Raw genomic sequence first — 10,381 nt, 5'->3', positions numbered from 1 at the left:
CCTGGCTGTGGATGCCACATGACCTGCTGTGGCAGGTCCCGCCTCCCTGATTCCCATGCCATGACAGACTGTACATCGAACCACGAGCCAGGCTGATCCTTCACTCCCTGAGCGCTTTGTCTAAGTGTTTATTCTACTACAGCAATGGGGAAAGAATTGAAGCCAGCCAGCCATGTACTTTATAAATCAAATGGGTACAGGGCCTTCTCCACTCTCCCTACTCAGATTCTGAAACTTGCTTCATTCTGATGCTGAGGAGACTCTTTCTGTCTTCCCTGAGTAACTGCCAGAGCCTTTAATTACACAAGCTGACGAAAGCTTCCCAGGAGTGACCCTAATCTGCCTCCGCTGTGCACTCCTGTGCCTCACTGGCTTGAGTTAAAATGGAATAGCCTGCCACTCCTGGCTGCACACGAGCGGGCGAGGCAGTTCTTTTATTGAGTGGTTTCTGGGACCGAATAGTGGTTATTCACACGCGAGGATTTCCTGGGTTAATAAATATTAAACATTAGTTTTAGAACTTTTTCTTTGTTAGGTAAAGATATGCAAGTAGCGGTTGGCAAATTAGATAGGAATCGAGGGCTGCCTTGTGCAAATGGTAAGCTCTGAATCGTTGAGTTTGCCCAGTAAGAACAGGAAGGCAGGAGACGCTCACTCCTATATCTCTACACTGATGACTTTCTTTATAGAGAATGTTTCTTCAACCAAAAGTGTGAAAAAGGTACATCGTCAGAGCATTCGATTGTCTGATGTGTTTTCCTTTGTGATTGGAGTATATTAGTTGTACAAAATGGTGGTGGAATTTGCAAACATAGATACCAGGTACTGTGACCATATTCACCCCTGAGGGCTCAATCGTCCCAGTTCCCTTCCAGCTACTCTCCTTCCTTTTCCCAAACTGTCTCCCTCCTGCTTTGGTGTCTCCTTTTTTAAATCTAGATTTCCCACATTGAAAGGAACTCTTTTTCTGAGTCTGACTTATTTTGCTTAGCATGGCCATCTCTAGTTATCTACTTACTTTAAAATGCCATCATTTTGTTCTTCTTAATGTCTGAGTAACACTCCATTATATGCAAACACCACGTTTTCTCTATTTGTCCTTGTGTCGATGGACAACTTGTCCGAGCACATGTCTTGGCTCTTGTGAACAATACTGCAGTAAACGTGGATGTGGAGTTCCTCTGTGCAGGGCTGACATAGGTTCCTTCAGGTGCAAATACAGGTAGAGCATAAAGCAGTCCTGTTTCAAGTTCTTAAAGATCCTTTGACTTAGTATTTGGACTTGTGCTCTGTGTGTGGCTGTGTGTGGGAATGTATGTACACACGAGTGCAGGTGCCTGTGGAGGTCAGGGGTCTGATCCTTGGGAGATGGAGCAACAGGCAGTTGTGAGCAACTGGGAACTGAACTCCATTCCTCCAAACAGAGTGACTTAGGTGCTCAGCAGCCTCACACTGTAGATTCTAGAGAAGAACCTCCATTCTGGTTTCTGAAGTGGCTGCTCCAGTTTGCATTTCCACGGTCATATTCTGAATGCCAGGTGCCAGGCGTGTGCGATAGCTCATTGTGCAAGGTCAGTTAACCCCCTCAAAATTCTACAAGAGTGGACTGTATAAGTGGGTAAACTGAGGACCTGGGCTTTCAAGTCAACAGAGTTGCTCATTACCGGAGAGGTGGGGACCTAAAGGCTGTTGAGCTAAACTGATTCAGCATCAAGTCATCTTCTGTTTACACGGACAGAGGCTGCCCTGCACTAAACCGAGAAACCTCTCCTTGTGATGAGCAGAGCTAAACACAAAGGCACATGGCTGTACAGGAAGCTGAGATAAAGGCTAGTTAGTTTTCACCATCCCCTTAAGGTTCAGGGAACATTTTGGAAGAGAGATAAAGAGAACGTAAGAGCCAGGGATGGAGAGAACGGCTTCAAAGTACCGTCCTCTAAGCAGGACACAGATGTGGTGACCAGGAACTCAGAGCAGCTATGCCTACCAGCACAGCGCCCACAGAAGTTGGGCTGGAGAGGAAGGAGGGACCCACAGGACTGTACCATATTCTGTGGATCCATGGACCATACTATATACTGCCGATCCGTGGACCATCCACATACTGCCGATCCGTGGGCCGTACCACATACTGCTGATCTGTGGACAATACCATACACTGCCGATCTGTAGGAAAGGGTAAAGCATGGTGTCCAGTTGTGCACCAGCCTCTGATGGCTAGTCCAAACTCAGGGTCACACAGACTTCCTTGATCAAACTCTGTGGGATACTAAACAAAAGCCCAAACTAGTAATGAGAAAGATTTATTGGGCAGGGGAGTTGATGGTAGGGATAGGAGGGAACCAGGAGAGGATGGGGTGTGCATGATCAAATTACATACCATACATGTGTGAAAGGACAAAATTTACTCTAAAAAAAAGTGAACCAAGGTGACCTGCTAATAGATGGTAAGTCCGGGAGTTGGATCAGATCTAAAGCTGGGCCTCCACAGCTCACTCATGTGCCAGTGAGCCTGAGCACTGTGCAGCCTTAGACTCCCTGTAAAGGTAACACATTCTAAACCCAAATCTCAGCAGCTCACTCACATGCTGGGAATGGTTGTGTGTGTATGCACTTCCCTTTCCTCTAGCTGTTGGGGGTCTGCCATGGCGTCACTCTGTGATCTGGACTGGTATTGAGAAAGCCCTGACTGTAGCTGAGGTTGCCTGCCCGCAGTGGTGTAGGATGGGGACAGTGAGCTTCTTCCAGTGGGAATTCAGCAGGTAGCTGGAATGACTCGCTTTTCTCTTCAGTTCTGCATGTGCTGGGGTGTATCTCTTCAGTTCTGCGTGTGCTGGGGTGTTTCTCTTCAGTTCTGCGTGTGCTGGGGTGTATCTCTTCAGTTCTGCGTGTGCTGGGGTGTGTCTCTTCAGTTCTGCGTGTGCCGTGGTGTTTCTCTTCAGTTCTGCGTGTGCTGGGGTTTGTCTCTTCAGTTCTGTGTGTGCCGTGGTGTTTCTCTTCAGTTCTGCGTGTGCTGGGGTGTGTCTCTTCAGTTCTGCGTGTGCTGGGGTGTTTCTCTTCAGTTCTGCGTGTGCCGTGGTGTATCTCTTCAGTTCTGCGTGTGCTGGGATGTTTCTCTTCAGTTCTGCGTGTGCTGGGGTGTGTCTCTTCAGTTCTGCGTGTGCTGGGGTGTGTCTCTTCAGTTCTGCGTGTGCTGGGGTGTTTCTCTTCAGTTCTGCGTGTGCTGGGGTGTGTCTCTTCAGTTCTGCGTGTGCTGTGGTGTATCTCTTCAGTTCTGCGTGTGCCGTGGTGTATCATCTATCTCCAGGAACTCTTTGAGAGGTGAGGACAAATCAATTGCTTCAGCTGACATTTCCAAATACTGCGAGAGACAGGAAGTTAATGTATCAAATACCATTAAAGGCTTAAACAGGCACATCCAAACCAAATTGCATTAAGCTTAGCTTCAAAACCTGGGCTAGGATTCAGTAGCAAGCTTTGTGTGTGTGTCTATGCATATATGTTTATTTGTGTTTATGTATGTCTGTGTATCTGTATGTTTCTATATGTTTGTATATGTCTGTCTGTGGATGTGTTTATCTGTATGTGTGTGTTGTGTATATGTATATGTGTATTAGAGTGTATCTGTGTATATGTTGGTGTATTGGTGTATGTGTCTTTTATATATATGTCTGTCTATATATGTGTGTCTGTATATGGGTAAATGTGTGTGTACATTTGTATATATATTTGAGTGTATATATATATGTATATATGTGTGTATATGATAGGATTTGGATACAACAGCAGAGGAATAGGACACACAGGTGTTAGAAGTGAGGAGTATTGGGGCATGAATGATCACTGTGTGTGGAAATGATCTCAGAGGCATAGCCTTGGCAGAGAAGAGCCTTCTCTGTAGGGATCCATGTGTAGAGACACTGTTGAACTTAGAGTCTGGGGAGTAGGCACTCGTCACAATTGAGCCTTATATCCTTGGTTCTTTATGTGGTGGGAGAGACAAATGGGCTCCTCGGGCATCTTATAAGGAGGGCAGTCTCATTCCCCAGGGCGCAGCCTTCCAGTCAACCAGACCACAAAGCCCACCTTTTGAACTGATCAAACTGAAGATCAGGTTTCAAGGAAATCTGAGAAGTACAAGCAAGGGTCACTGCCGCCACAGGCTTAACTATCTCATTTCATTAAAATGGAGCTCGTCCCATGAAAATGAGAATGATAAGGCCTTTTATCCTTAATATTCCTGTTGTGCTCTTATCACCAGACCCTCTTCTGGGTGATTTATAGGTATTTGTAATAACTATGGGGATAGATAGAATTATTGTTTCCATTTTGCAGCGAGGAGACTGGTGTGGAGAGGTTAAGTAATTTGCTCAAGTTCATAGAGCTGGTGAGTGCAACAGGGGTTCCAGCCCAGGCCGCAGAGCAGGAGAGGGAGCGCTCATCACTCTGTGAGGTGGTCTCACTGAAGCCAGAATATTTATCAGTCAACCACGCTTGAAAAAGAGGCCTTGCCAGATGGCCAGATTGGATAAGTAGATTTGGACTTTTTCTAATGGATTGATAGGCCATGAACACACATGGCTGAAGAGAAAGAGGCTGTACACTGTAGGTTTTCCTGCTAACTACTCATTTCTTCCTCCAGACATTGACTCAACTTGGCAGATGCTCCTCTCTCATCTTCCCGTTTGCTTACTGTGCTCTCTCTGGCTTGTCAGTCCCCCCTCCAGCACCTCCCAATATTCTGCTTCTGCCCTTCCTGACTGAACATGCTCTTAAATGCTGTCAGTCCTCCTGCCTGTGTCTCAGGTGTGGGCTGCGTGTCTGCCAGCTACTCCCCTGGCTCCAGGCCACTTCTTGCCCCTCTCTTTTATTCTACCTTACCAAGCGTCCTGGCTCAAACCCATAATCCTCCTTGCCCCCACCACTCTTTTCCTGGGGGCTGTGCATCTTGCAGGAGAAGCCAATGAGCTCCTCTCCTGTCTCTGATGCCAACTACTCCTCAACCTTTGCTTGGTATCTGATTTTCTCCCTCAATGAGGGACTGAATGCCTCTCCAGTCATCAATGCCCTGTTTAATTGTTGCCAACAGCAGCATTGCTGTAAGCATCACTTTTGACTTCTCAGCAGGACTTTGGGGTGGCCCGATTTCCCCTGCCCATTGCCTGACTGACCAGGTTTCTCTTGCAAACAGCCTCCCTCTGCCAGCCTCTAAATATGTTCCTGCCGTTACTCAAGAACGTTATCCTCCTGAAAATCTTCATGCCTTCCCTGGGCATATACCTTCTCCTCCTCTTTATCTTTTTTGTTATGTGCGTTGGTGTTTTTCCTGCATTCATGTCTGAGAACCTCACGTACCTGGGGTCTATAGAGGTCAGCCAGAAGAGGGTGTTAGATCTCTTGGAATTGGAATCATAGATGGGAATAGAATCTGGGTCTTGCAGACAGCATCCTATGCTTTTAGTCATTGAGCCATCTCTCCAGCCCCCAAATCTCTCTTCTAAAAATCACCTACTGGAAACAGGGCTATATTAAATGGTACCCACATTTCCACAGTTATCACTGACCTTACCTGCTTTATATGTATTGCTAGCTGCCCTAACCTTATTCTGTGAGGTTAGGGTCTTTCTCTTCGTTCCAGGATATATTTTTTGTAGCTATTATTGAACATGGCAGATGGTAGTTGCTCTATAAATGTTGGGTTTAATAGGCAGATACAAGCACCCTCTTCTCATATCTCCCTGGGTCTCCTCTTGCCTTCCCAGCCGTGCCTTCCCTTCCCTGTTCTGATCTCCATCAATGCCCGAGACATCAGAGTTTTACCCTTGATTTGTTTTTCTTCCCACCTTATGTGCTTCTATGGGTCTTGGACCATTTAATGCCTTTTTGTGGCTTTTCCCCTACCCTGCTGTCTAAGTCAAGTGCTTCTTCCTATCTTTCACATGTCTAAGTTCAAAAATGTCTACTTCAGAAGAAATCCAGTCTGTTTATGCTTCTGTGCTGGGGGCCAGGTCTCCACATTGCTTGCCTGGACCCTTTGTGACAATATGGTACATGTATCTCACTGATTCTTATCTCCAATCCCATGAACCTGAGTAAAATGATGCCATGATTCTTTTCTAAAATAATTCTATATTGTTATATTTATTGACTTTCTGTTGCTTATCATCAGAAAAATGGCTGACTGTATCAATCATTTCAAATGAACCCTGCTTATGAGACAAACCACACACCTCTAAAATTTATACCCAGTTGTCCTTTTGAAAACACAAGTTACAAAATCTACTTTTCTCCCACACTATCTTCTAATTTGAAAGAATTAGTCATTTCCCCTTTAGTTAGACTTGGCTCTTTTAATAAAGCCTTGTTTATAATCCTGGGAACAAATGAAAATATCATGATTAAATCTGAGCATCCAGGTTTAGATCAAGTTTAGAAACTGTGAAATGTTCTGAGATAAAAGAGACCGCAGGATGGGAACAAGTGATAAAATCATTATCTCAGTGAACGAATGGAAGTGGACAAGGAGCCAAATGGGCAGATCAGATCACAGATCTCCCTTTAGCCAGGTTAACAGTGTAACCTGATCAGTACAGCAGACTAGCTCAATGAATGCTGGCCACTAGTATCTGAAAACATGTGTGTGTGTGTCCATTCTGATTGTAAAAAGATATCATTTAGTTAGAGAAGCAGAAAGCATCATGATTGTTTCTCAACACTTGAAGCCAAGGCATGGACACATGATCTGGTCTCTGGCAGAGAGAGACAGCCAGTGCACCCTTGCAGCTGCCCACGGGCGAGGGCCAGAGCAGAAGCTGTGCCCACTCTTCTCTAGAGAGAGGCAGAGGCAGCAGCCAGTTGTCAGAGAGCAGAAAGTTGTTCTGGGCTGGTTGGAAGGACACATAGCAAATCTGGGCCTTCTCTGGTGGCATTAATGGCTTCATCAGAACAGCGTGGCAATGTGTGGTCTTAGACACACTCTTATCTGTGGGGGCATCAAGCCTGGCCCTCCCAGAGATTTTGTAATGTACTCTGTATCCTGTTATTGAATCCATCCCCTCCCCCCAGCAAGCCGTAATTGCCTGTTATTCTCACTGGAGTCGTGGATCCTAATGCCATGTGACACACTAGCTTAGACCCTTCCCCTGGGAAGGCCACTGGAATACGTTTCACTTTGTCTTGTATTATATTTTAAAAGCTTTAAATCAATTTCTGAGAGCATGCACCAAATCTCATTCATCTTTGCATCCCTCTGTCAATGCTCTGGACATTGCCAAAAATTATAAAGTTGACTTGAGGAGGATATAAATAGACAAATAGACTTTTGGAGCTGCAGGAGAGAACAATGTCAGCCACGCTCCCGAGAGTAGATTGAGGAACACTGAGAAATGCTTAGAGAATGGCCCAAAGCTCCGCTTGCAGAGTTTAAATTCTGTCAATGAGAGATTTCCCATGAGGCTCTACCTCTTGGGTCCAGAGTGATGTCAGCAAGCCTTCCTCTCAGAATCCCCATTAGCATCCATTCACTAAGCAGTAAATAATACATGCATGGAGCTAGAGATGCAGGAGCCGCTTGGACCCGCAAACTCTACAGCCCTTGAAGGTCGTATCTGAAGGTCACATGTAAGTGCCAGGTAAAATGCTCGTGTGGCTGGGGCTGAAGGAACGATAACCTGAGCCAACAGTTGATATGCTTTAGAACCCGAACAAAATCTTAGAATTGTGCATAACTCTGGGATCTAAGGTGAGGAAGAGAAGAGATCACACAATCATCTCAGATTTAGTGGAAGAAAGATGGTGCCACGAATCACACACCGAGGGCATGATTGTTTTAAAACTGCATACAGAGTGGGCCTGGGAAAGCACCAGATGGCCTCATAGCCAAAAGATTTACATCTTACTGCTTTGCTTAACTTAATAGCAAAATTAGTATGTAATCCTTCTGCCTTTGAAAGACATTTGCCAGCAGGTGGACTGGATTGGAGAGGAATAGGAAATGGGGGCGGGGAGAAGGTCCAGAAGGAGAGAGGCAGCCTTGAATCGGATGTGGCAGGTTGGGAGGCTCAGAGGAGGGCGGATTAGGGCTTGGACAGCAGCAAGCCCTTCTGTGCGATAGACAAGAGCTACAGATGCTCATGAAAGAAAGTGCTGATAAAAACAATGCATCTTACCCACTCAATTTAGAGTTTGATAAGTATTTGTTGAATGAATAAAAATACTTTCTCTGCATTTTTTGTAAGTAATCTTGGTTTGATCCAAAGTCTACATAAGGTCCCTTGACTGGCATTGCCCTTTTCTTGGATACTGTCATAGATAGAACCACAGATGCTTTTACTTCCCGATTTTCTTCTCAGTAGATTAATCTCCAAAAGGCCTTTGATATAAAATTACCTATACCTCAGTTTGAACTTTGGCTGCAATGCCATCTTTGAAAGCAATGTGGATTGACTCTTAGGCCCGGAGAGTGACTTACTTCGTCTTGAGTCTCCTGCCTTTGACATGAGTCAGAACCAAAGGGGCAATGCTGAGGTTCAGTTGACACACTGTAAATCAGTTCTCTGCTGGCTCTCTGGCTTCTGACATAGCTCTGGACTGCCCTTGGGAAGTCATGTGTATATACTCATCCCTAGATAATGCACATAGTCATGAACACATACTCACCAATAGACATATACAAACACACACATATATATATTTACTCACACATAGATACAGTATTGTATTATACTTACCCCTCCATGTGTATATATATATATATATATATACACACACTCATGTGCATCTATTCACACATTAGATATATAAACTAACTCATGTTCATGTGCTTACCCTTTATATAAACACACATACTCGTGTACACATTCTCACCTATGACAATCACACACACTCATCTACATATACTTACACATAGATATACACAAAGAAACATGATCTGAGACTTATATAAACTCATTTACCAATATCCACACCTAGAGATATACCCACAGTCATGTCCATATACCCACCTCTAGACATATACACACAGTTATGTATACATACTACCACATAGAGATTCAAACATACTCAGGTATACATACTTACCCCCGGACATACACACTCTTGTAGCTATACTCATACATAGCCATAAACACACACTATTTTATATATATATATATATGTACATATATATATGTACATATATATATGCACATATATATACTCACTCCTACATATACACACACTCATGTACCTATATTCACACATACATTAACTCACGTATATGTACACACCCTTGACACACATAGTAACCCAGATATAAAGACCTTCATGTAAACATACTCACCTCTAGAAATATAAATACTCATGTAAACATACTTACATTCACCCATTCATGTATAGATATTCACCCCTAGACATATGCACACATTCATGTAACCTACTCACACATATACTTACACTAATGTACATATACTTACCTCTAAGTATAATACCCACACATGTACAAATGCTTATCCCTAGACATATATACAGTCTGTTGTACACTTACCTCTAGACATATACACCATCTCTTGTACACATACTCCTAGACATACACAGACTTGTGCACACATAATCACACATAGAAATAAATACAATCATTTACATATACTCAGCCCTTGACATAACACACTTATGTTTATAAAATCACTCCTAGACATATACAATCATTCATGAATACTCACACAAAGATATATATGTTCATAAACTCATGTACATATACTCTCATATAGACATAAATACACACTCAAGTATACCTACTCAAACATACTCAAATATACACACTTATGTATAGATAATCATGCATAGAATACACACAGTGATTTATACATACTTATAGAGATACACACATATTCATGTATACAAACTCCAACCAAAGCATATATATATTAATATATATAATCATATACATCTTCTCACTTGTAGACACACACATGTACTCATACTCACATATAGACATACACACCCTCATGTATACATACTCATCTCTACACATATACACACACTCATGTCCACATCCTCACACATAAACATAAACACACTTAAGTCCCATGTCACTCCTACACAATACACATACTCACACCATAGACATACACACAGTCATGTACACATTCTCACCGTAGAGAAACACACACACTCTTGTACATATGCTCACACAGAGACATATATACACACTCAAATCCACAACCTCACATATAGACATACAACACACTGATATACATACACTCATTCCTAGACCTACACAGTCATGTACACATACTCATCCCTAGGTATACTCACACTCTCCTGTACATATAATCACACATAGACACACACATACAAATAATATCAAGTTTTAAAATATTTCCCAAATGGGTTAATAAAGTGA

At 43.3% G+C, this 10,381-nt stretch overlaps 1 protein-coding gene across 1 annotated transcript in view; it reads right to left on the bottom strand.

The window, feature by feature from the left end:
* Positions 1-3,246: 3,246 nt before the first annotated feature.
* St6galnac3 (ST6 N-acetylgalactosaminide alpha-2,6-sialyltransferase 3) overlaps positions 3,247-10,381 on the bottom strand; it is a 557,412-nt gene continuing 550,277 nt past the window's right edge. Inside the window, exon 4 of the mRNA XM_041651036.1 lies at positions 3,247-3,361. Coding sequence (XP_041506970.1) covers positions 3,298-3,361 — 64 coding nt within the window. The 3' untranslated portion in view covers positions 3,247-3,297. The remainder of the gene's footprint in view (positions 3,362-10,381) is intronic.

Source organism: Microtus oregoni, unplaced genomic scaffold, assembly GCF_018167655.1.
Source record: "Microtus oregoni isolate MIOR12 unplaced genomic scaffold, Mior012 000000F_ref0000247, whole genome shotgun sequence".
In the NCBI taxonomy this organism is placed as follows: Eukaryota; Metazoa; Chordata; class Mammalia; order Rodentia; family Cricetidae; genus Microtus; species Microtus oregoni.
The sequence above is the reverse complement of the archived record's forward strand: the minus strand, read 5'-3'. Positions and strand labels throughout refer to the sequence as shown.